Source organism: Nicotiana sylvestris, chromosome 1 (genome assembly GCF_000393655.2).
Source record: "Nicotiana sylvestris chromosome 1, ASM39365v2, whole genome shotgun sequence".
Taxonomy (NCBI): Eukaryota; Viridiplantae; Streptophyta; class Magnoliopsida; order Solanales; family Solanaceae; genus Nicotiana; species Nicotiana sylvestris.
This window is the reverse complement of record NC_091057.1, coordinates 17,662,084-17,688,534: the sequence shown is the minus strand read 5'-3', so window position 1 is coordinate 17,688,534 and position 26,451 is coordinate 17,662,084. Positions and strand designations below refer to the sequence as shown.

The window sequence follows — 26,451 nt, the reverse complement described above, 5'->3', positions numbered from 1 at the left end:
GAGGGAGTAGAAGATTTGGAAAAAGGGGAAATGTGTTCATGGAAATTCACATCTCTGGAGATAAAACAAGATTTAGTAGACAAATTGTAAAGTATATAACTTTTTTTGGCAAAAGGGTATCCAAGGAATACACATGGGACAGACCTAGGATCAAACTTATCTCTATGGGGTTTGGACACAGTTGAGTAGCAAAGACACCCAAAGGATCTAAGGTGAGAGTATATAGGAGTCTTGCCAAAGAGTAACTCATAAGGACTCTTGTTCTTGAGGAGAGGTAAAGGAAATCTATTTATCAGATAAGTGGCAGTAAGGAGACAATCACCCCAGAATTTTATAGGAAGATGAGATTGAAACAAAAGAGTCCTGGCAGTCTCTAGCAAATGCCTATATTTTCTTTCAACTACACCATTTTGTTGTGGAGTGTGAGGACAAGAGGTTTAATGAATGATCCATTTTTCAGAAAAGAAAAGAGAACCATAGGAAGAGGATCCTAGCTCTAAAGCATTATCACTTCTCACAGTCTTAACTATAGTTTGAAACTGTGTTTCAACCATAGAAATAAAAGCCTTTAACAAATCAAAAGCATTACTCTTTGCCCCCATCAGATGTGTCTAGGTAGCCCTAGTATAGTCATCTACTATAGTAAGGAAGCGTACTTAGAACCAGAGTGAGTAGGAGTGGAGTAAGGACCCTAGGTATTTATATGAATAAGCTGAAAAGAATGAGTGGACTGAATAGAACTATCAGGAAAAGAGAGCCTAGTTTGTCTTGCTAAGGGTCAAATGGGACATGTGAAAGACTGTTTGGAAGATAATCCATTATCAAGACCAGAAATAAGTTTCATCTTGGAAAAGGGAATGTGTCCAAGTCTATAATGCCAAACAACATCAGAATTATTCACTTTATTTGAATCAACCATGGTATTTATAAATGAATTGTCAGCAACAACATTATTAGACACTAGAGGTAAAGAAGAAACAACAGAAGAACAAGAATTGACATTAACAGACTCAACAGGAGAAGTCATATGCTGAAACAACTTGTAGAGTCCATTGTCCAGTCTACTAAGCACCACCGGCTTCCTCACTGAAGGGCCCTGAAAAGTACAAGCAGACTTGGTAAATTGTATTACATTATCACAATGAGACAAAAACTTCTGGACAAATATAAGATTATGTTTGAAACTAGGGATATAAAGAACATTATGAAGGATTAAGTCAGGGAATAAAGCTAAAGAACCAACATTTGGTAACCTTTACTTTGTACCCATTTGGAAAAGAGACAAGGCAGGGAACAGGAAGAGTGATTATATCAAAAAGCAAACTCCTAATGGAAGTCATATGATCAGTAGCTCCAGAGTCTATTATCCAAACAATACCATTCACACTAGACAACATACAAGCTCCATAAGAAATACCCTCATAAGACATGAGCTTACTAGCAAAGTTAGCAGAAGCCAAGAGAGGTGGAGAATGTGGGGAACAGAGATTTGTGATTGTTGTAATAAGATCATCAGCTAGGAGTATTGATCCTTGGTAGGTCCAGGTATCACAGAGGACTCCTATCCTCAACTGGACCATCAGAACCACCAGGCACAGAGGAACCACAAGAGGATTCAAGCTCAACATGTGCAGCAATTCTGCGAGGAGGAGGTCCTTTGTTGAACTTGAAATTGGGAGGATATCCATACAACTTATAATATTTGTCTATAGAATGTCTAGGCTTCTTGTAATATTGACAAATAAGAGAAGTCATGGGAGCCTCAAAAGAAACCTTGGAGGGAAATGATGGCTTAGAAGTCCCAACATTGAAAGAACCCGATTGTGTGGAGAATTGGGAGGCAGAAGACACATGTCTCTGCTTCTCATAAGATAATAAGATGTTATACACATTTCTAACAGATAGAAGTGGTTTCATCATTAGAATGTTGCTGCAAGTTTGCATGTAGGTATCATTCAGACCCATAAGGAACTGATAAACCTTCTGCTCTTCATCCACAACAGCTTTACCCCCACAAGTACAAACTCTGACCTTATAAACTGCTATCTCATTCCAGAGTTGTTTGATTTTGTTAAAATAAGAAGTTATGTCTAAATACCCTTGAGAGATATGTGCTAACTCTTTCTTTAGCTCAAAGACTCTGGCCCCATCAGTCTTACCATATCTCTCCTCTAATTCACACCAAATATCCTTAGCATATTCAAAATACTCTACGCTACAAGATATTTCTTTTGACATAGAATTAACCAACCATGACACCACAAGATCATTACATATTTGCCACTGTCGTGCCAGAGGAGACCCAGGAAGTGACTTTGTAGAGGTACCACTGATAAAATTAAGTTTATTACGAATGGAGAGAGCAACTAAGATGTTTCTCCTCCAGCTGTCATAGCAGGTTCCATCAAATGGACTAGAAACCAAGGAGCTTCCTAGCACATCTGAAGGATGCACATATAGTGGATGACACGAATGTGCAAAGTCATCCTCATGAAATATAGTACGAGATGCAGCAGAGGAAGATGAAGGTGTAATAGCAGGATTATCGTTCGGCATTGAGAGAAAAATATTACAATAACAAAACAATCAACAAACTTATGAGATATGAAAGAAAAAATGATTTACCCCCTCTTTTGTAACCGAAAAGAGAACAACCTTGTGAACAAAATTTCCGACGGCGCAGCAAAATACCGACGAGGAAACCCTAGCTGAAAATAGACGAATAGATCAACCAGGTCCAGACAAAACATCCATAGAAAATTGAAATCCAGTAGAAACAAGCAAGAATACAATGAAATCATCCGACGAAAATCCAACCAAAACCCTAATCCAATGTAAATGCAATCAAAACCAAAACTCGATAAAAATTGTAAAGGTTAACATCGATCGGAAGCAAGTGAGATGATCTACTAGAATCTATGCTCTGATACCATGTTAAGTACAAAGATTTAGAGAAGAAATGACAAAATCGAAGATAGGGTTCATGAGCTAAGAGAAGCTTCAAGAGAAGCAGATATTTTTCTATTGAGCAAAATGAAAATCCATCTTTACAATAGTGAGAAGGTCACTTATAAATAGTGAGTCTTGACCCGGTGATCTAATTACAAAATAATACAACATGGGCCAATTCTAATTACAAAAATGGCTCAAATACAAAATCAACCTTTATCTAATACTCTAACAGCGTTACTTATATCTAAACTTACTTTCAAAATTTTAAATCTTCCAATCTAGACTTCTCTTTATAGTCGTAATACTTTTCAGGGGGAGATCGCTATCCTTTCTGAGACTCCTATGATGGTAAACTATATTTAAGCAATAATTATCAATTTCTTGGACAAATGTATGACTTGTTTGGTTATAGATTTTGGCTCAAAAATTAAAATAATATTTGGAGAATTTTAAATAGCTATGCATTTGTTTATCAAATTGGCCATTATTTCAATTTCTAACTTGAAATATAGAATTTTTAAGTTTGAAAAATAGCCTTTAGGAGTTTATAAAAATTGTACTCACAAAACTTCAACTGTATTTTTATTTGCAAACACAACTTCAAATACTAATCTTTTTTAAATCTCAACCAAATAATGTTCGTTTCCCACGTGCAAATTCATTGATGCATATGAGACTTTGACACTTAGTAGTGTTTTATCAGTTGAAATATTTTAAACTTTTAGTAACTAATTGTCGAAGAATTTTATAATCAATATAGGAGAAACCTCTTCTAATTCTCTATATAGAATAAGCAAAAAGTAAAATTTTAAAAAAAGTATATATGTAACTAATAAGGAAGTATAAAGCGACTTATAAATTGCATTCAATAAATGCGACTTATAAGTCGCAAAATAGCAGGATGGGACTTCTAAAAGGGCCTTAGTAAATGCTAACTTATAAGTCGCATTCACCAATTGCGACATATAAACACATTCAATAATTGCGAATTATGAATCGCATTCACTAAATCCTTATATTTATTAAGATGATCCCTTTAAAACTCTGAATCACAAGGTTCAGTTTTTTTCTGCTAAGGTTATTAGTTATTTTGATTCAGATACATAAACATGTGATTTAATGTTTTAGTATTTATATTGAGTACGTATTGTTTTATAATTTGAACGTTAAAATAAAATATGGGAGCTTTCTCGTATCGAGATTCTTGTTCATGTTATTCCCAGCAAAGAAGTATATGATTGTGGTAGTTGGATTAGATAACACTGGCAAAAACGACGATACTTTACAAGTTGCATTTAGGAGAGGTCGTTACTAGTAATCCTACTGTTGGTAGCTGTAATCAATTAAAATTGTATTGAATTTAAATCCATATGAAATTTGGATTTGATTTCAATTAAATATATTTGGTCCAAATTAATATTATGGGCTAATATGATTAGATTAATTATATTAGTCCAATATATATGGATTAAATAAATAAGACTTAATCCATTGGGCTAGAGTAATGAGCCCACTTTATTAAGCCCAAGATGTCATTTTTCTAGAGACCCAGTCTGGTGCCATGTGTCAAATGACGTGGCGCGCCAAGTCAAGCGGAAGAGCCAATAGGATTGTGCCACGTGTCAAAATGACAAGGCATACCAAGTCACACTAAAAGGCCCATGAAATCGCGCCATGTGTGCAAGTGACATGTTCTGGCCAATCAAATGCGGCTATGTCGCACTTCAATTTGATTGGCCGGAAATAATTTGTTCTTATCACAACTCTTCTCTCCCACAACTATAAAGAGGGGTCTTCATAACTCAGAAAAGATAACTTTGAAATGATACCAGAAGTTATAACAAGAAACAAGAAAGAGCTCGTGAATCAAACGCTGCAAGTTCCTCCACAAGTTTCAAGCTTCAAGAAATCAAGTTCAAGCTCAAGAACGAAGAACAAATCAAGGTCAAGTTCAAGCAATCAAGCTCAAGCTCAAGAACAAGATCATCGTTCGTGGAAACAAATATAGATTCAAGATCAAGCTCAAAGATCTTTGAATTTATTTACTATTGAAAAGAAGAATCAGAGGATTCATAGAGATTGTACACTCAGATATTCGAAATAAAATACTACAATTGTTGCAATATTTTTCGATCCTGATTTTATTTTCTCGACGCAAATTTATTATCTACAGTAGCAACGTTGAGGAACTTGTTTACAAGAACATTCGATTCGAGGTACATTCACTAGTACCTTATGTTTTTCTACTGTATTTTTGAGTTATTACTCTCACGTTTATACTTTTTTTTGTCATGTCAATATGCATCAAATTATATTAGGTCTAAGGTGGAGCTGTAGGTGGCTAGTTATATGAAAATGCCCTTTCTGGGGCAGCCTGCTCGCTGGAATAAGAGAATAGTATTTGATGAGCTTTAAGTAGAGGTCACTTCTTTTGGGATGATATGTATGTATGTGTATGTATATATATAGATAGATAAATAACAGTTACCCAGTGGAATAGTCGAGGTATGCACAAGCTGACCTAGACACCATCATAAAAAAAGGATAAGGAAAGTTTCTTGCACTGTGATCTTATCACCATCATGTGTCTGCGTTGATAAATTGGAGAAGTGGTTTAACCTGAGCTTAACAAGGATCAATAATTTTAGTATGTACTTGTTTATTCCCTCCCTCTCTGTGTGTGTCTGTCAACTTTGCATGAGAACATTAGGAGCTTTTATTTGCATCGTATTTCTGCAGATTACAATGTCATGAATTCAACTCATTCCACATCCAATCATCTTTGCCATTTTCTCCTGGTGTTTTCTCCATTTACCGAGTTTAGAGTACTGTATATCATTGGCATTGACAGCACAGACAGAGCCAGGATTTTCATTACGACGGACGAACTCGTTAGACTGCTGCCACATGAGGATCTGCAGAATGCCGTTGTACTACTATTTGCAAACAAACAAGACCTTAAAGATGCCATGACATCTGCAGAAATAACTGATGCACTTTCACTTCATAGTATCAAGAACCATGATTGGCATATTCAAGCTTGCTGTGCCCTCACCGGCGAAGGTTTATATGATGGTTTAGGGTGGATTGCACAGCGAGTTACTGGAAAAGCAACAAGCTAGAGCTTGTCGGATAAAAAACATACAACAATGACATACCCAATATAATCCCACATAGTGGGGTTTGAGGAGGGTAGCGTGTACACAGACCTTACCCCTACCTTGTGGAGATAAGTCGGATAAAAAACATGCCTTTTGTATTTATCGAAGAGATATAAAACAAATAACAGTCATTCCTGATCAAAAGGATAGCAACTCAGTCAGTAATATAAATCATTTCTAACCACAAGCAAATACTTGTCAATATGATGTTATAATAGAAAATTGTCATCTGCACAATGCTACCAGTGACCTATCAGTAAAGATGAGAATCTTGAATTTCAACTCTTAAGGGATATAAAAAATGTCATTTTCTGCACATTGAAACATTTCATTACACATTTGATAAGACATCTCTGTGTTAGGCAACACGCTGTGCGTACCAACTTCAACTTCGTCTCCAATCAAGGAAAATCTCCAAAGTCGGCCAAAGAGTGATTACAATATCCAGCATCTGCAACCTGATGTATCTTGTGGACCTTCAAACCATCGATCCCAGTAAGGATTTGTTGGACCATGTGTTCTGATATAGAAAATATTTAATAAATTAACAAAATACAAAACTCATGATACGCCGCGCTAAAGCAAGAGTAATAATTCTTACACTGGCAGTAATGGATCTGGCCTTGTTTCCACATTACTTAGCATCCTAAAGTCCATTTAACAGAATTAAGTTAGATAACCATAACGCGCACTGAACACAAACAGATAATTAGTACTTACTCCTTGCAAGCAGTTGATGCCTTTTCCATTTTGTCGAGCAGTTCAAGTTCTTCCTGCACATATTACATCATCGGCAAATAGTAAATAAATTTGTCGATAGACAGACAACAAAAGAAGACTTCAATAGACAAGTAATAATCAATAAGAAATATGAGCATCTTTTCTGATGTTGACACATGAAAAGCAACGGTGATCAACCACATCTAGTTTTAAGCCTTTTCAAAGAACATTTGGACAACGCCGCCAGAAACTACACGACATGCAGAAGATAGCTTTGGAAATAACAAAAAGTCACTGCAGCTGTCAAACTAAAATTTAATTTTGCATCACACTGAACATACAGACAACAAAGTCCGATTACAGGTCCATATTCACAAAATTCTGTTGGACTTTATGCGACCAAATAGTTGGCAAGGTATCTATAAAATATGTTCCAGGATTTTGACCATAAGAACTTTGCTCGAATATAGAAGAACAAAAAAGTTATAACGAGGACAGTCAAATTCTAACTCCTGATCGCATCAGTAGCATATAACTTTCCTTTTTTTTTTTTTTTTGAATAAATCAAGAGTATTATTAAAGTTACACTATGTTGGTCTCAATAGACATATATAATACAACCCACGTTAAGCCTCCTAAGTCTTAGCTTAGCATCTGTACAAGCTGGACATGTCACCAAGTATTAACTCAATTAAGTATTCTGCGAATACTAGACGGTTAAAAGTATTAGATATATTTGTCAACCACATTGGAGATGCTCAAGCACAGCCTAGTGGTTGCACGAATCCCATTCTGGATTGGTGCAAACACAATGATCAGAATATCAAAGAAGTAGAGAGAGGAAAAGCTAAGCGCATCGAGTTCCACGTAATACATATCTAAATAACAGAAAGATACTTGTTATTTCGTACCAGCACTGCTAGTCGCATATGTAATATGTAAGGTTACTGAATGATTGGTAGCTTTCAACTGATCAAACATGGTTTAAAAAATTCAAATCTTATATAGTGAGAAATTCTGTGACTGATGTTCAGCACTGCAACACATTCTTCCCTAATTCCGTGAATGATTAGTTCTGGATCTAACCAGGTTACACGGAATTGAGAATTACTCGCTGAAAGACCATTAATTAACAATTCGAATCAGCTCGTATCCTAAACATTCATCTCACAGATCATCTAAAACTCTGTGTTGCGATGTGTGATGGGATATCACATATTTAGTGGATACGAGTACACAATATGAATAGAGAAAGATTTGATTCTCCCATTAACAAAGAAATTATATAAGATATGATGCCCAAAAGGTCATGCCGTTTCTAGTTCTCTATCAATATGTGATACTTTAGCTGAATATATGATTGATCACTGTAAATGACCTTCATCTCACAGATATACGAGTCGGCAGAAAAATATGGGAAAGAACAATTTTTGAAGAATCACACACATATACAGAGAAATTGTAAATATTGCATATATGTGCCTTTTTCATTTTGGTAAATAATTTTTCTATTACCAATAGTAAATCAGTACAAGATTAAAATCTGCATATGGAATTCTCCCAATCTGCAAAAAACCAACTAGCATCTCACCTTACACATCTGAAACTACAAATACTACTACTTGGTCTTTATATGTACTTCTTAACTGATACATTTAATACTACAATGCATTTTATCAAGAGGTTGTCATAATTCATTTAGGCAAAGACTTTCGATTGCCATTATTTTGTGGCTTCACTTACTAAGAGTTATCTGAACTTTTGCAACAAGGACGAAACATCCTTCTCTAAGAACTCCGTTCCCAGGTACATAAACCTAAAAGCTTACTTTTCGAAGTCCTTTGAAGTAACTCTACCAAATATGTTCTTCTTGCTCTGAGGATAAAACATTTTAATTCAGAAGAACGAGCAGCAGATGCTCTGTGTTTCTCTTGACAAGTTCTATTTCCCAAGTTTGACATGTAAGATCATAGAGATGCAAAGGTAAGTTCAGCAACAATCCACCAAGTTTGACAAGTTCTATTTCCCAAGTTTGACATGTAAGATCATAGAGATGCAAAGGTAAGTTCAGCAACAATCCACCAGGACTAGGTCATCATATAAAGGGAACACCTTTTGAAAAAAGCAAAAACATCAGCACAAGCTGAAAATAAGAAAAACATCAGCACAAGCAGTAAAATGAAGATCCATCCCAACGTCAGTTTGTTCATTCATAAATCACGTTTTGAAAAATTTTCAATGATTTCTGGCGTCTGTTAAGAGGTTCACATTATATTTGTAATTAAAATTTGGAACTCAGTCAGACAAACCAATCAGTTGCGACTAACGCTAAGGCCTAGTTTTGAATTCTACTTATAAGGGATCAGAAATTGAATTGTTCAAATCTCAACCCACTAAGTAAATTTGTATTGTTTTTCTTTTCACGACCACCTATTTGCTCTAGAAAGATTTAGTTCATTCAGATCTTTTACTAAGCCTCAATAAGATCAAGGCATTATCCACTCAAAGAATCCTACAGAGATGACCTTTCACCACAACTCTCTCCAGTCCCACCATATAACGACCGCTATCACTGTGCCAATCTTTTCTCCTTTTTTTCTACTGCTACTACTGAGAATATACTACTGTCAATATAATGTAGTGGAAAGAAATCACCTCAATACATTATATTCTCTTTTTAATTTTGATAATGGTGGTATCGGTACCACATTGCACACCTTAACTGTTCCACCAATTACCTGCATGCATCCCCTTATGCATCCCTTCACCATTACATGTATTGGATAATCCCGTCCGATAATACTTAGGTAGAACGGAAGAAATTGCCTGACTTTTTGCCTCTCTGACATTATTACAGTAGATTGTATATTTTTATCTGTTTAACTGAATACCTTTTCCTTGATAGTGGATGACTAATTTCACCCCATGATATCACAAGTCAAGTTGCTTTTCATGGGATCCATGAATAATCAATCATGCAACAATTTGATAACTTTCGATCAATTCGGCACATTAAAATGTGAGTTAGGAGTGACAACTGATCTAGTAGAATCAAGTTAATTCTAGCATTGAAGAGGCCTTCCAACTCAAAGTAGGTACCAAAAGTGTGGATCTTTGTGATTGAACTGATGCTTTCTTGTCTCTCTTATTTCTTTCTTAATAGGTTCGCTTTTAGTATAATTCCAAGGCTAATACCTGAGTTAAATGTGTCTTGCATGAGAGAAGGAAAGTGGATAATCTTTCCTTTTTTTGTTTTTCTTTTTTTTTATTAAGTAGTTTTGACATTTTCGCTGTTCATTAACAAGAAAAAGTTTGTAAGAAAAGAGAGAAGAGGCTATGTAGTACATTAGCCACAGAACAATAAAAACATTTAAATTTCAAATTATTACTCCCTACGTCCTAATCTTAAGACACACTCCATTTTGGAATGTCTAAACATGTTTGACACCATTTCACTTCTATACAGATTTCACAAATTTCAAGAATTCAAATTCATCAAACGATCCAAGGTTTAAACTTTGATGTAATATTTCTTCTATTAAACTAGCTTTTCCACTGTTATTTAATATTTTCTCCACAAGCACTAATGTACATAAAAGTCAAATTAACATCTTGAACGCAATGTTCAGTCAAACACCGCCATATAAAAAGGATGGAAATGAGTATAACATTCCAGCCCTTTTCTCAGCCATTATGAAATGACAAAAGGCCTGAAGCTAAGAACTAATGGAAAGTTGCCGAAGACTCATTGCGTAGTCAGAGAATATCCTTGCATTTGTCTCCTTTCAAATAAAACTACGATAATTTGTCATCTCCAAAAATCCTCACAGCAAGAAACCCCTGACCACCATAAAACTCTTCAAAAGTTCACATTTTACGATCTACTCCTCATAATGACCAACAAAATTCACGGTCAGGAAAAGCCAAAACAACAGGAAAGCAACTTCTTTTATTAGCAGGCGGTGAAGGAACTCTAGTTCAATTACTCCGATTGGTTTGTGATCCAGTGATGCTTTTCCTACTCTTCTACACATTTTAGATTTCCGTCTCTTCTCTGTCGTTTCTTCTTTCTCCAACTCCAACATCAATTAAGTAGCGCTCCTGGTCCTAAATAACCAGACACTCCCTCCACTGACATTCTATGTTGAATGAATCAGTTCCTTAATGAGAGAAACTAAGTTCACTATGTTACTTTCTGACTTCAGATGTCTACAGAAAGAGGATATCTGTCCATGCCTGATCATATTCTACCAGCACAATCTTTTTTTTAAATCAACCTTCAAAATCTATTCAGCAGCACAAAAGTGAAGGCAGATCAAACAGTATCCGAAGTATTTCGCTTGCAATGCGGCAGCTTTATAAGCAAACTCTGAACCAGCAGTCAGAAACTAAAACAGCTGAGTCATGGATTCAACCATCTAAACAAAGAACGAAGAACTAAAGCTTAAAGACGGCTAGAATTCATGGTTGAAATTCAATACAGGGCTCCAATGAGACATAAGTGAGCCCTATATGTACCATTTTGACCAACAAGTTTTAATAGGTCTCACTACAACTCCAGGCCAAGTCCCAAATATACTCAAAACAATTAATAGTCAACTCTCAAAAACATTAAGAATTCACTTCAAAACTCAACAAGTTTTCTTCCTATATGTCCCATTTCTCAAACAAGTTTCAAAAGGTCTCGCTACAACTCCAGGCCAAGTCCCAAATATACTCAAAACAATTAGCACTCAACTCTCAAAAACATTAAGAATTCACTTCAAAACTCAACAAATTTTCTCCCTATATGTCCCATTTCTCAAACAAGTTTCAAAAGGTCTCGCTACAACTCCAGGCCAAGTCCCAAATATACTCAAAACAATTAGCACTCAACTCTCAAAAACATTAAGAATTCACTTCAAAACTCAATGTCAAGTCTAATACATACTCAAACAGCTCATATTCAACTCTCAAAGACATTAAGATTTCACTTCAAAACATAAAGAATTTCCTCCTTCTACACCTAGAATGCAAAAGGGGACACACGCTTCAGGCTTCCACAAATCAAGAACTTACTACTATATGAGATATCAAACAGCTCATGTCACATGAACACATCAAATAAACCAAAAACATCGAAAACCCCCTCCTTTCAGAATTAAAGTAAAGAAAGCTCTACTGTTTGTTAGTTGATGGTCAACCCTTTTCACCCAAATTAGCAGGCACATAGAACAATAGATTTAAACACAATTCATTACTTCCACCTGTACATTATACCAATACAACAGAAGAACCCCCTGAAGGGAAAAAAATTCAAACTGTATCTTCAAATAGAGCAATTAACAACAACCATATTCAGCTAACCAGAAACAACAATCAAATTTTCAACTTCTAAGGAACAAGAAACAACAACTAAGCCTCAGTCCCAAACAAGTTGGAGTCGACTATATGTATTTTCACTGACCATATTACTTCATATAAACTCATCTCAGGCCAATATTATACAAAATAAAAGTAAAAGCAAAGCCAAAAAAAGTCAAAAGAGACATCAAACAAACCTCTAAGAAACGAGTTTCTTGCTCAAGTCTCTTCAATTCAGCAGATATCCTATGTTTCCCTCTTGTATCAGTTGCTGCCACAACCGATCTCAACTGTTCTGAGCTCTCTGATTGCATCCTTTTTCTCACACGCACTTCTCAAAAGCTCCAAATTACCTAAAGAATCAGATCATGTATACACAACTAACAAAACTGTTCAAACACTATAAGAACAGAACCCCATTTATTACATAAAAAATGAAAAGACCAAATCCCTAAAAGAATCAAAATCGTGTTAACAAACTAACAAAACTGTCCAAGAACTAAAAACAAAAGAATCCCATTTAGATAAAGAATCACGAAAGACTCAATTTTTATTAACAAAAATAGAAACTTTGAGATTCTGTAACTGAAACTAGGGATTCTTGGACTGTTTCAATAGACAGAAAAAAAGGGTAGCAGACAATTGAAGAGACAATGCAGAAGGTAAAAGGAGAGTGCTTGGGCGGTAGTACAGGGTGGGGTGGGGATGGGGGGTGGGTGGGGTGGTTTACTTTTGTTGTTTTGTTCTGCAAAAGTGAATTGAAATGTTCCAAGGGGATAGACAAAACAGAATGAAGAAGAAAGATGAAACCAAAAAGAAAAGAAAAAGGAAAGTTGGCTTTTTGGTATTTCAATTGGTTTTTTTGTGAATAATGAAAAAGTTGGTAATCTTTTTTTACTTATTTACTTTTTCTCTCCTACTACTTTACACCAATATTCTTTCTTTTTTTGTCTCTCTTTTCTTCTTGCTTGTGGTTTGGGGTGGGGTTGACAGGGGTAGGGGGAGTCTCCAGGTTTGCGGGGGGTGGGGGTGACAGGGGTAGGGGGAGTCTCTCACTGTTTAGTTCAGAGTTGTTGCTAAGCACTTGGAAAACTGATTTGTCACCTTCAAACAGTCAACAGTCAGCTCCAATATCTCAATATCATCACTAACCACCTTTTACCTCTTTTTATCTTTTTTTTTGGTTATATATACATTGAAGGGATAATTAATTTATTAATATATTATAGATTTTAAACAGTTTCCAATTTGAGATACCGATATTTTTTTTTCATGTGCTCTTCTTACTGTACCATTAAGGGCGTTCGGAAATTAATTGAAAGTAAGTTTGGAAAAAAAAATATTTGAAGTTTAAAATAAACTTGAATTTGTTTGGATATGAATTTTACTTGGGTAATTTTTTTTTTTAGCATAAAGATATTTATTTATAATAAGCTAGAGTATTGGTGGCAGCGAACTGCCGCCATTACAAGTGCCTTGATGGGCTATGGATATGCCTCTTAGGGCATTGTCATTACCTAAGGCAGCCAACTTACAACACGTAAAAGTCGAGACTTTCCTAACACAAATATTATCTTCTTGATCTTTGTAATAGGCATCTATCATGGTTTAGTAGGTAAAACATACTTGGGTAAAAAGTTGAAGTTTGTGAGTGAAATTTTTATCTCACTTGAATAGTTCTCAAACCAATTTTTTAAATTTCTTATTCTTTTTATTTCAAGTTAAAGTTGAAAGAATAACAAAATTGTAAATCAAACACTTTAAGTTTTTTCTTTCAAATATATGGAAAAAGAGGCTAAGATTCTTAATTTTCATCATTTATGCTATGTTGGTATTAAAATGATATTACAAATTTTCTATTTTTTTTTGTCGATTTCTTTTTTTATTTCAACCAGATTTTCAATTTTACATCACCTGCACTTTTGGACTCTAGTAGCAGGTCTTATGACCAAACCAATAAACAAGAAGCTATACAACCAAGAGGTTGTCTAACAAGACCACTACTAACAATCGTGGATCTTTCTCTATCCTACTTGTTATGGTTTACAGTTAGGATAACTATTTAGTGTAGTCAATACAGGTTTCCATTTACATTTCTGTTGCCCTGTTATGTGCACTTGGATGGTAATGTCTTTTGCTCTGTCTTTGGCCTCTCTTTTCTGATTCTGAAATCTTCTATCATTGCGTTCCATCCAGATATGGTACACTACTGCTGCAAATACCACTCCTAGGATTGTCTTCCTTGGGTTCCTATTATTAGCATTGGCAGATAACCACTTCACCTCAGCTTCCCAGTTTGCAACACTTCTTTGATATCTTAGCCATCCTAGCATTCCTTTCCATAAGCTTTGTGAGTATGGACATTCAAAAAACAAGTGATCATGTGTTTCTTCTATATCTCTTTCACACAATACGCATGATTGAGGCACCTGAATTTCCCACTTTGCCAATCTGTCAACAGTAGCCAGCCTTCTGTGTATTGCCATCCATAAAATGAATTGATGCTTTGGCAGGATTCCAGTCAACATGACTAGTGATTTCCATTTAGCTTTAGGATACCTTGGGAGAGCATGTAGATAGGCCTTCTTAAACTGAATTTTCCATTCAATGCAAAGGACTCTATGACTATTGAGTCATTAGCCCACCATTCTCTATGATAAGTGCATTTTACCAGATGTTAACTCCATAATTTCTTTCATAAAAATATATAAATTATCATGTTTCCTCCATATTCTTAACTTTATTTTGCAGGAATAATTATAGCAGAATTATCGTGCGCAACATGAAAAAAGAAAAATAAATATTCAAGAAAAATACAAAAATGAAGTGTAAGATCGAGCTATGATTCATTACTGCCGTGACAATGCACCAAGTCTCGATTTGTCATGATGAAATCGATGAAATCTAAACTTAGAATTGCAAAATTCTCGTCTCTGCAAATTCAAAATCTAGATTTGCCATTGAAATCTAGCACCAAATCGAGAATTCGAATTCTCATATCTGCAAATGCAAAATCTAGATTTGCCATAGAAATCTAGCACCAAATCGAGAAGTCATCATGAAATTTTCTTATATAAGAAGATGTTGTCGATTAGGAGATGGCAGTAGAGAGAAAACTTAGAGCTAGAAGTCTAAATCCAAATTCTTAATAAACTTCTCTACTTTACTTCTTTCACTAGTATCGAGTTATCTTTTCTTTTAAATCACAATAGTGGTTTAGTTGTTGTTTCTAAATAAATTCCAGTGTAGGAAATTACTCTAGTTCCTGCTTTTAATTAAATAGGGAAAATTATTCTTCTTGAATATTTCTTTCTATTTTCTTATTTAATGGACAAGAATATTTCCATTGTTAGTACTAGTTCCAGTATGGAGTAACTTTTCTTGTGTTGGGTGAAAGACAGATCTTAATATCTCTATATAATATTAGATATTATTCCTCAAATTCGCATGCTTGAGCTAGAATTTATTTAACTTTTATTTGCTTTTACAGTTAGACATTATTTAATTTATTAACATCTATCTATCTTGTACTACATATTAACTGTTTATTAATTCTGTAATCGAGAGAGACGGAAGAAATAATATAGTTAAATGTAGTATTGATAAATGTTAATATTTATTCAGTAACATATATCTCTTTTATGTTATAATTAATTTTACACTTATTTGTAATCGAGAGAGGCGAATGGTGTAATAATCAGTTATAACAAGTAGGGTAACCGAAAGGGACTTACTATCAAGAGCATGTTTTAGTTCAATCATATATTTCTGATTCTTTAGTATTACTATTTTGAAGATTAATTTGTATAACCGAGAGGAGTGCAATTAATTATTCAACTTGAGTGATAATATATATATTTGTAATCGTGAGAGGTATAGATATATTTTTGAGAAATAGAAATCGAAGAATAATATTTCTACTATATAATAGAAATATTAAGTAAAGTCAAGATTCCAACACCTTTTATTATATTTGTGAAAAATAAAATATTTTCTACTGCTCTATTCAAGCATTTTTAGTTAGTTAATTTACAACTCAACTCTTTCCGATTTTCTCAAATAGTAATTAAAACAAGAAACGTCTGTAGAATAGATAAACCAATCTCTGTGGGTTCGAAATCTTTCTATACTATAATTTGACAGAGTACGAATTTAATTTATACACACGCTAGACACTTGTCACTCTAGCAGTGAATAATTTCCTTACTAACCAGCTAGCCTGGTTTGGTGCATCCATGGTAGTAATGTCATTCTGTTTTATGTAATGACTGTGGATCTATCTAATCCATAGCTTATCCTTTTTTGCCATTATAGTCCATAGGAGTTTAGTCAAAGCAGCCTTGTTTTATATCTCATAATTGATAATATTCAGACCCCCAACAGCTCTTGGTTTGCACAGTGTTTCCTAAGAAATAGGAGCTCTATGAGCATTATCATGACTTCCAGTCCATAAGTAGCTCCTGCATATACTATTGACAAGCTTGATGACTTTCTTTAGAATAAGAAATACCTGTGTCCATTAGGTCTGCATTTCAAATAGGACACTCTTAATGAGTTGTAATCTTCCAGTATAGGACATGAACTTTGATGTCCAGCTTCTGATCCTATCAACAATCTTCTCAATTAGTGGCATGCATTGATGAATAGTGAGTTTCCCTATGGATAGAGGAGCTCCCAAGTACTTTAATGGCATCTTGCCTATTGTTAAGTGTAACTCTGCTAGAATTTTATCTTTGAAGTCCATAGGCACTCCTGTTATATATAATGAACCCTTTTCCAGATTTGCTTGTAGCCCAGAAACAATAGAAAAGTGATCAAAAGCTCCCATTATTAGCTTCATGGATACTTCATCTGCTCTACAACACATCAGTAGATCATCTACAAAGCAGATGTGTAAGACTTGTAATCTTGCATATTTAGGATGGAAGTTAAAGTCAGGATTTTGAATAAGTGTCTTCAAAGATCTGTTCAGGTACTCCATTGCCAGCACAAACAAATATGGAGACATTGGGTCTCCCTGTCTTAGCCCCTTCTTTGCTTCAAATCTGTCAGTTAGTCTACCATTCAATAATAATGTATAACTAATAGTAGTTACACATTACATGATTAATGTTACCATCTTATATGGTATCCCAAACTCAGGCAGTATTAATTTCAAGAAACTCTATTCAACTGAGTCATATGCTTTTCTAATATCTACTTTGATCATGCATCTAGGAGAAATTGCCTTTTGAGTGTAACCTTTAATCAGTTCATGAGCCATTATTACATTGTCAAGGATGTTTCTCCCTTCTATGAAGGCAGATTGTGAAGGCCCTACCAATAAATCCACAACTAGTTTAAGCCTAGTTGTAAGTACCTTAGTAATGATCTTGTAAAGTGTAGAACAACAAGCAATAAGCCCAAACTCCTTCATATAGGTAGGATTCTGAACCTTGGGGATCAAAGTAACTGTTGTGCAGTTAATTTCTTTCAGTAGTCTGCTAGTTTCAAAGAATTTTTGTACTGCTTCTGTAACTTCCCTACCAATGATTAGCCAAAATTCTCTAAATAATTCAGCAGGGTATCCATCACTACCATGTGCTTTGTCACTAGGGAGTCTTTGCACAATTTGCCTTATTTCCTCTGGTGTTACAAGTTGTAACAGTTGCTGTTGCTGATTCAGGGTCAGACAAGGACCATTTCTTGCTATATTGACATCAATTCCTGGCAATTCATCTACTGTTTTACCCAGTAACTGTTGAAAGAACTGAATAAATTCCTTATGTATCTGCTTAGGCTCAGTGTTTTTCATATGTTATTCATTATAGATACAACTAACCTTGTTCCTTGCTTGTCTGGCTCTCATGTAAGCATGAAAATATTTAGTGTTGCAGTCCCCTAGTTTGATCCATGTGGCCCCTGACTTCTGCCTCATTGTTTGTTCCTGAATTTCTTCCCATTTCTCTATAAGTGATAAGGTCTTCCTTTCCCCTTCAATCAGTAAATTGTTGAAATAGTCTTCATTTAGCTTCAATTCCCCTGCACCTCCTTCAATGTGTCTCTGAGTTGAATTAGTTTCTGATCAACTGAGGAGTGTTCTTGTTGGAGGCCCCTAGTTTGTAGCTCTACTAACTTCAACTTCCTTCAAATTGAATACATTGTATGACCTTGAATCTGTTGACTCCAAGTAGCCTGAACTACTTCTTTATACTCTTGTAGTTGCATCACTATAGATAGTAACCTAAAAGGCCTTTTCACTTTTACCTTAACAACATCAATAGTTATCATTATAAGAGTGTGATCTGAGCAACCTGGTAGTATGTATATGGCCTCCACCCCATTATACTCATTGAACCAATCAGCATTCTCAAAAGCCTAGTCTATATGACTATACACTCTGATCTCTACATCCCTCTTATTGCTCCATGAAAATTTGCACCCTCTTTTTGTGATTTGTCCCACTCTAATATCATCAAGACAGCTTTGAAAGTCAATTATTTCTGTTTGATGAACTGGAGTTCCATTCACTTTGTCATCCACGTGTAGCACACTATTAAAATCTCCTATTATAAGCCAAGGTCCATTAAGGCATATTCCTCAAGCTTCTCTAGAGTGACATTTTGTGTTGAACAATATGTAATCCATATACAAAGGTTATGTAGTTGGTAAAGGATGAATTCTTATTCTTAACTAGGCAGTGTATCAGTTGATCTGAGCCATCTAGTACTATTACTTGAACATTTGTTATTTTCCAACCTATCCAGATTCTACCATTAGATGCATAAGCATAGTTATCTTTGAACTGTCAATCATCACCCATCTTCCTTTGAATTACTTTTGAACTTTGTTGTTTAACTCTAGTCTCTAGACAAGCTATCATATCTACCTTATTCATCAACAAGAACTTTTTGAATTCTAGTTGCTTGTAGGACTTATTCAGTCCTCTTATATTCCAGGACACAACAATCATGGAGGATTATGATTAATGGGATTGCACTCATTTGCCCTTGAACCTCTTCATTCCTAGAAGATTGCTCCTGCTGACTCTCACTTGATGGCCTTTCCAGTATTGTCAGGGGAGCAAATGCATTTCTTCTAATAAGTTCATCATAATTAATCTCATTATGCTTTGTTTTGCCAGTTGATACTTGAGTAACCACTGTGTGTTTGCCTCTATTAGTCACATGTATCTCTACTACTGTTTCCTGTTGTGTAGGTTTCTCCCAAGGTAGAATCATAGTGCTATTGTTCTATGCATCCATTATTTTAGGTTTCCATTCACTTTTTGTTCTCTTCTTTCTTCTTCTTTTATGCGTTTTGGTTCCTCGCCTTATTGTGTTGCTTGTTAGCACTTACTAGTATCATGACCAAAGTTGTTGCAATCCAAACAAAACTTTGGTTTCCATTCAAAATCCACTCTCTGTATCCAACTCCTCCCATCAGGCTTTTCTATGAGAATTTCATCTGGTAATGGCTGTGTGATGTCCATTTCACCAAGTATTCTAGCATATGAAATTCTTTCACATTCTATTGTAAGTCTATCAGTGCAGATAGAGTTGCCTAACAAACTAGCAATCCTACTAAAGTTTTCCTCAACCTAAAACTGAACAGGTAGCCCAGGTAAATTAACCCATACAGAACTATCCTCATGGATTCATTTTGAATCTGAAAATTTAGATACCAATCCTTTAATACCATAGGTCTACTATTGAAGGTATAAGGGTCATTTTGCATAATTAAGTTTTTGTCCTCTATAGATTTAAATCTGAAAATGAAATACCCATCATGTAGAAGTACTGTTGGTGTCGCGACTAGATTGCATATGCCATAGACGAATTTGAGCATCTCCTTGAACGGCGGATTTCCCCTAGAACGTATCCAACCAAAGCTGTTTTCCATCGCTGGTATTGCTGTTCTAACTCCTTTGTGTTTAACTTAGCAATTTTCACTCCATCCTTTACTACCTGGAGGATAGAACTTCAGTTGTATGCCTTGTGTTTGATTTCTGTTGCCTTTGACTACCTCTGCCATGGTTTTCTTTTTTACTTTGAGACCCATCATAGTAGGTTAATTTCCCGCCGTTGTCAGCACTCCTGGTTCCATTACTTGCGATTCATCCTTCTTTGTTTTCGGCTGGGCTTACATGACAGTAGGGGCACTCCCCATGCCTGGAATCCAATGTAACAATTGCATTGGGGCTAATTTCTGGGGAATACCATTTTCTGGAGTAATTAATCTACTTCTATTATCAATTGGAAGAGGTGATTGTGTAGGAAGAGTAGGTTCATTACAGTGAATCATCGTGACCGGCGAGGTTAGCTACCTTGCTCAACGATCGCCAGAGTTTCTCTCTCTACATTCTCTCTCTACCTTAATTTCTTTTTCTAGTATATTTTTGGTAAATAACAATTCTATTCATTCCAAAAAATTGACTTTACAAAACAAGTAGATGCCGACCATCCACACTCTTGTTTACATCAGTCCTGTAGTCTAAGTAAAATAAGTACTTTGACTAAGTACCTAAAATAAAAAAAACAGACTCCTATACATAGTAAGAGAGACATTCGCCTAAGGATAACAATTAAACTTTTCGAGTGCTTCTTACCAATGCTCTATTAATCGATCTCTCGTGTGTATATGGATTGTTGTTTCCTTGCAGATGTTGCTAATAGTAGTTATCCCACCCTGGGATCTAAATTTGTTCCTTTCGCTCCATATGGTATAGATCATCATACCAAAGACGCAAGTAACATTTGCCCAATGTCCATTCTTCTTTGTAGCATACTGACTTATCCATGCCACTTCACTCTGCTAATCTCGGATAGTTCTATTATGTCCAAGCCATTTCAGTAGTCTCGACCATACTTCTTTAGTCATAGTGCATTCAAAAAAGATATGATCAAAGACTTCGTCCGCTCGCTTATAGAAGATGCATTGTTGGGGAATCTGAACACCAAACATCAAGAGTCTATCAATTGTAGCTAGTCTCCGTTGCAGTGCTAACCAAAGAATAAACTTGAATCTGGGATATAGATTTGGTTGCAAAACAATACCTTTCCAAAAAACTTTTGGGAGCTGAGAGAATTGCAGTCTATAAAGTTTCTTGATACTAAAAGAGTTACCCTTCTGTAATTGACCTAGTCTGCTCATAAGATCACCCTGCAGACCTTGAACTTCTCCAATGAACTTCCTTGTTTCCAGTATTTTTCGAACCACCCAAGCTGCATTCTTGGGTATTGGCATGTGCTCCAACATGTTCTGTTTAATGTAGAAGGTATGAATCCACCTAATCCATAAACATTCCTTCTTTTTTGCCACTACCCACAAGTGCTTTGCTACTGCAGCTTTGTTCCAATAAACCATGTTTATTACATTTAGACCTCCTACAACCTGTGGTAGGCAAACTTTATCCCATGAGACCAATGCCTTTTTAGAAACACTTGATGTACCTGTCCACAGGAAAGATCTGCATATAGACTCAACCATCTCATCACTTTTTTTGGTAGAAGAAAGATCTGTGCCCAGTATGATTGAATCCCAAACAAAACTGATTTGATTAGTTGTATATGCCCTGCATATGAAAGTAGTCTTGCTGTCCAGCAGTTAATTTTCTGTGTGGTCTTCTCTACTAAAGGCCAATACTGAATAATGGAAAGCTTCTTGGATGCCAAAGGAACCCCCAAGTACTTGAAAGGCAAGGTACCTTCAGGATACCCCAACTCTTGCAAAATATCCTGCCTCTGTGCATTTGAAATACCAGCTAAATAGATAGAACTCTTCTCTGAATTTGCTTGAAGACCAGAAGCCTCAGAGAACTTGAGGAACGTCTGGTTTAGCAGCCTAATAGACTGAATATCAGCCTTACAGAACATAAGCAAGTAGTCTGCAAAACAGACTTGCACCACTCCAAGCTTTTTACACTTGGGATGAAATTTAAATTTTTTATTTTTCATCAGTTGTGCAAACTCCCTCTATAAATATTCCATAGCTAGGACAAAAAGATAGGGTGACATTGGGTCCCCTTTCCTTATCCCCCTCCTTCTTTTAAAAGGTTTTGTTAGACCACCATTTATATTAAGAGCGTATGACACTGATGAAATACACTCCATAATCCAGTTTGTGAACTTATGAGGAAAGCCCAACTCTAACAAAATTCTTTCCAGAAAGCACCACTCTAACGTGTCATACACTTTCCTCAAGTCCACTTTTAGCACACATCTTAGGGAGATTCCTTTCCTGTTGTAGCCTTTGAACAATTCATGTGTGAAGAGGATATTGTCAGTGATACTACGACCCTCAATGAAAGCTGATTGTGACTCCCCTACTAGCCCTCTAATGACCTTCTTAATTCAAGCAGTTATAACCTTTGTGATTATATTGTACAAAGTAGTGCAACATGCTATGGGTTTTTAGTCTTTGACATGGCTTGGATTCTGCACTTTAGGAATTAAGGTCACAATAGTGCTACTATCTCCTCGATGCATTTTCCTAGTTGCAAAAAAATATTTTGTGGATTCACAGATGTCATTCCCCACCTCCTGCCAATGCTTAGTGAAAAACTCGATAGGGAAATCATATACACCTGGGGCCTTTTCATGTGGCATATCTTTAATTGCATTTAGGATCTCCACCCTTGTAACTTCTTGAACCAATTCTTCTTTCTGTTGGAGTGTAAGGCATGGCCCTTGGTGTATGACTTCTGCATTTGGACATTTGTGAACATTTCCACCTTTCCCCATAAGTTTAGTAAAGAAAGAGATGAACTCATTCTCTACTTGTACAGGATCAGTCAGCTTTACTCCATTGTCATTATATACTGAGGCAATGAAATTCTTGTTTGTCCTCAATTTCCATTGTGCATGGAAATATTTTGAATTTTAATCACCACAAGCAATCCAATTTGCTCTAGATTTTTTGCTTAAGAACTTGTTCTTCAACATTACTCCATTTCTCAGTTTCTGCCAATGCCAACCTCTCTTGATCAATCAAGTTCTGGTCCAAAGGATGAGCCATAAGTTGATTCTGGATGATTTCTAGCTTGTATCTTGCTTGGTTCAGCTGGTACTTGTAAGAATCCATGTAAGTATTCAAGTCTTTTAGGTCCACCTTCAACATTTTTAACTTCAGCCAGATTCTCTGCATAGGCTCAGCCTTTACATCCTGCTTCCATACCCTTTCAACTATCCCTTTGAATTCTAGGTGCTCCATAACTGATCCATATAGCTTGAAAGGCTTGGGGTGTATTCCCCTCTGTTGATTACTTTGATTACACTGGATTAATATAGGAGAATGATCAGATACCTCTGAATTCAAAAACTCTGCTTCAATATGGTTGTATTATTGTAGCCATTCAAAATTTTCAAAGGCCCAATCAATCCTGCTATACACTCTTTTATCAGGTTCCTATTTGTTGCACCAAGTATAGTGCCACCCTAAGCTCTTCACCTGAGAAAGCTGTAAAGTATTTATCATATCCTGAAAGCCTTGAGTCTCAGCTTGTGTAACTGGTGTTCCTATCCTGTCATCAGTATGAAGTACATTGTTGAAATCCCCACTAAGCAACCAGCAGACCTGGATATTACTCTCTATCTGAATAAGATTTTTCCAGAGTTGGTTCCTTTGGGTACTGTCAATGCTTGCATAGACTACAGTTACCATAGCCTTAAATTTGGAATTATTCTCATGAATTTCACAATGTATAAATTGATCATCAATCACTAAAATCTGGACATTTACATTATTCTTCCATAGTAATTAAATCCTACCATTTGGATGTGCATTATAGTTGCAACAAGCACTCTAGTCCCTTGCCACTTGATTCATAATTCTAGCGGCCTTCCTCTCTTTGACTCTTGTTTCCAAGCAACCAATAACATCTACCTTATACTTCCTCAGAAAGTGCCTAAACTCCTTCTGTTTATGGGGCTTATTTAGCCCCCTTACATTCCAAGTACATAGATTCATTTTTGGGTAAAGCTGGAAGGGCCAGCGTCCCCTTGTATTGTGTCAGTGTCAGTCATCTGCAGTATTCCAAATCTGTTACTAGAGCTAATTGATGCAACTGGAGCTTGTTGGACAGCCTTTCCCTTACCAATTGTTCTAGTATTTTGATCATTCTGCCCTGATTCCTCAGATTTGTCATTAGCCATTTGAGTACAGCCTTCTGGCATAAACTGTTTTATCACTCCTGTTTGCTTTCCTTCTGTCTCAACTGTATGCTGTTTTCCCAATTCTGTTTGCCCTCTTAATTGACCAGCTTCATTTCCCATATGATCCTTTGGTAGTCATTGTAGATTAGTTTTGTTCTTATTCCTTTTCCGCTTTGGTTGCTCTTTGAATTCCTTCTCCATTTCCAGTTTTCCTTCATCCAACATTCATTTGAATTATGTCCAAATCTGATACAGTCACAACAATGTTTAGGTTTCTAAATCATATTCAATTTGTTAGTTGATTATCCCTCGTGGTGTTTGCATTTCAAAACTATCGGGGAGAGGATGTGAAACATCAGCTTCAACAAGCACTCTTGCATATGATACCTTCTCCATTTCAGCGGTAATTCTATCTGTGTATAGAGGCTTCCATCAACACTAGCTAGCTTGATCAATACTTCTATGGACCAAAACCCTAATGGAAGTCCCGAAAATTTGATCCACAAAGGAATACCACTCATACATCCACGGTCAAACTTGAAATCCATACTCCAATGTTGCAGAATCAGAGGTTTATTATGGTAAGTATAGGGTCCTGCTTGTAAAACCAAATCCCTTTCCTCAATGTTTTTGAATCTAAAGATATAGTAGCATTCATCATGATAAAGTATTTTGGGGGGGGGGGGGGTCAACAAAATTCCAAACATTGGTAATGTAATTATCCATGGATTTTTCATAAGGATTATCACCCAACACGTACCCAATTAGTGTTGTACTCCAGTAAATTTCCTGTTCCCTTGTATCTTCTGCATAAATTTGCACAATGAATGTACCTTCACGTATAGCGGGGGGGGGGGGGGGCATAATTCAATGTCTTACCCATTTGTGAGCTTCGATTCTTCTGCATTGTAGGTACTTCTTCATTATTTCCAATTTTCTCTGAAGGTGCCATTGCTAAAGGAATTTGTACAGTATTTCCTGCTGTTGAAAATAGCAGTCGTCGATGAATTGTCTCCCTATTTTCCTTCTCTGCAGATTCTTCCTCTTCACACTCGATTTCCTCCATAATTGGTTGGAATTTTTGTGGTAGAAAAATTCCAAACGTCAGCGGTATCAATTTCTGTTGAATTCCAGTGTCCGGCGTAACTGTCGTTCCATCAATTTTCACACCTTGAGCTGGATTGTGAAAGACTGTGGGTGCATTTCCCATACCCGTTAACCAACGCCTAGGTTGAGATTGAGTTGGTGTTTCCGTGTTTCCTTCATTTTCCTTTACTACCGTCGGTGATGGAAGCTTCTTCCTTTTTCTAGCCATGGCAGAAGCGTACGTTAGCTAAACCTTGCTAAATGTGCGCCTCTAGAGCTCCCCTCTTATGCCCTCCACTTTATTTTGATATTAAGGTTTCTAGTATTTTTTAAAGGTATGGAATCAATATTACATGTTTTTTTACAAAGTTAGAGAGTAAAAATGATCAATTTCACCCGTAAGGTTAATGATGTTAGAAATAATAATAGTACACTTCAAATTGTAACTCTTGACCATTTGAATATTCCCAGTACAAATACTTACGAAGAAGTTTTGAGGTTGAATTTTTAATAATGCGCGCAAGTTATTTTACAAAATATACAAGTTAAAATTTTTAATTTTTTTCCTAGACGTATGATAACCTTTTGTTGCCGAAATTTCCTTCTTTTTTTTTTCTTTTCATCTTGGTCGAATTTAGTTTTTCTTTTAATGGAGATAAAAGAAGCTTTGGATGCTGGCATAAAGAAGCACATGGCATTTATTTTCATTTAAAGAAAATGATTTTTTTCCATTCTTAGTTAAGACAATGATTTTCTGCCTTTTCTCTGATTACAGTCTTATTTTGTATAAGCTTGGAATCGTCCTCGAAAATATTTTCTGCAAACGACTTTAATTTTTTTTTGAATGATTCATGCTTGGAGACAATTTTTCGTCCAAGTTTGCACAAATGACAAAGCTTTTTTTTTTTTTTTGTGTGTGTGTGTGTTTTTTTTTTAATTTTTGAGCATCAAACGCGTTACAAAAAAATCTCAGTATCTAAAAAATAATTTATGAACTTATATTATTGGCAAGTAAGGTGGTTAAACAAGTAAACATAAAAATAAAACCTTCAAATTTG

General features: G+C 35.7%; 5 protein-coding genes and 1 pseudogene across 5 annotated transcripts; 1 reads left to right on the top strand and 5 right to left on the bottom strand.

The window, feature by feature from the left end:
- Nucleotides 1–1,548: 1,548 nt before the first annotated feature.
- On the bottom strand, nt 1,549–2,556 carry LOC138891099 (uncharacterized). The gene has a single exon (XM_070174071.1). The coding sequence runs from the start codon at nt 2,554–2,556 to the stop codon at nt 1,549–1,551; it is 1,008 nt and encodes a 335-aa protein (XP_070030172.1).
- Nucleotides 2,557–3,033: 477 nt separating this feature from the next.
- On the top strand, nt 3,034–6,074 carry LOC104230400 (uncharacterized; annotated as a pseudogene).
- A 152-nt stretch (nt 6,075–6,226) lies between these two features.
- On the bottom strand, nt 6,227–12,963 carry LOC104230399 (guanine nucleotide-binding protein subunit gamma 1). Its single transcript, XM_009783191.2, has 4 exons — nt 12,374–12,963; nt 6,834–6,886; nt 6,715–6,759; nt 6,227–6,633 (listed from the first exon to the last, which is right to left on the bottom strand). Exons 1-4 carry the CDS (start codon nt 12,488–12,490, stop codon nt 6,549–6,551), a joined length of 300 nt encoding a protein of 99 aa, XP_009781493.1. The 5' UTR covers nt 12,491–12,963; the 3' UTR covers nt 6,227–6,548.
- A 1,249-nt stretch (nt 12,964–14,212) lies between these two features.
- LOC104230401 (uncharacterized) lies at nt 14,213–14,662 on the bottom strand. Its single transcript, XM_009783192.1, has one exon. The coding sequence runs from the start codon at nt 14,660–14,662 to the stop codon at nt 14,213–14,215; it is 450 nt and encodes a 149-aa protein (XP_009781494.1).
- A 2,033-nt stretch (nt 14,663–16,695) lies between these two features.
- Nucleotides 16,696–17,184, bottom strand: LOC138891091 (uncharacterized). Its single transcript, XM_070174062.1, has one exon. The coding sequence runs from the start codon at nt 17,182–17,184 to the stop codon at nt 16,696–16,698; it is 489 nt and encodes a 162-aa protein (XP_070030163.1).
- A 3,785-nt stretch (nt 17,185–20,969) lies between these two features.
- Nucleotides 20,970–23,816, bottom strand: LOC138891084 (uncharacterized). Its single transcript, XM_070174060.1, has 5 exons — nt 23,604–23,816; nt 23,102–23,429; nt 22,678–22,974; nt 21,846–22,041; nt 20,970–21,729 (listed from the first exon to the last, which is right to left on the bottom strand). Exons 1-5 carry the CDS (start codon nt 23,814–23,816, stop codon nt 20,970–20,972), a joined length of 1,794 nt encoding a protein of 597 aa, XP_070030161.1.
- Between the last annotated feature and the right edge of the window lie 2,635 nt (nt 23,817–26,451).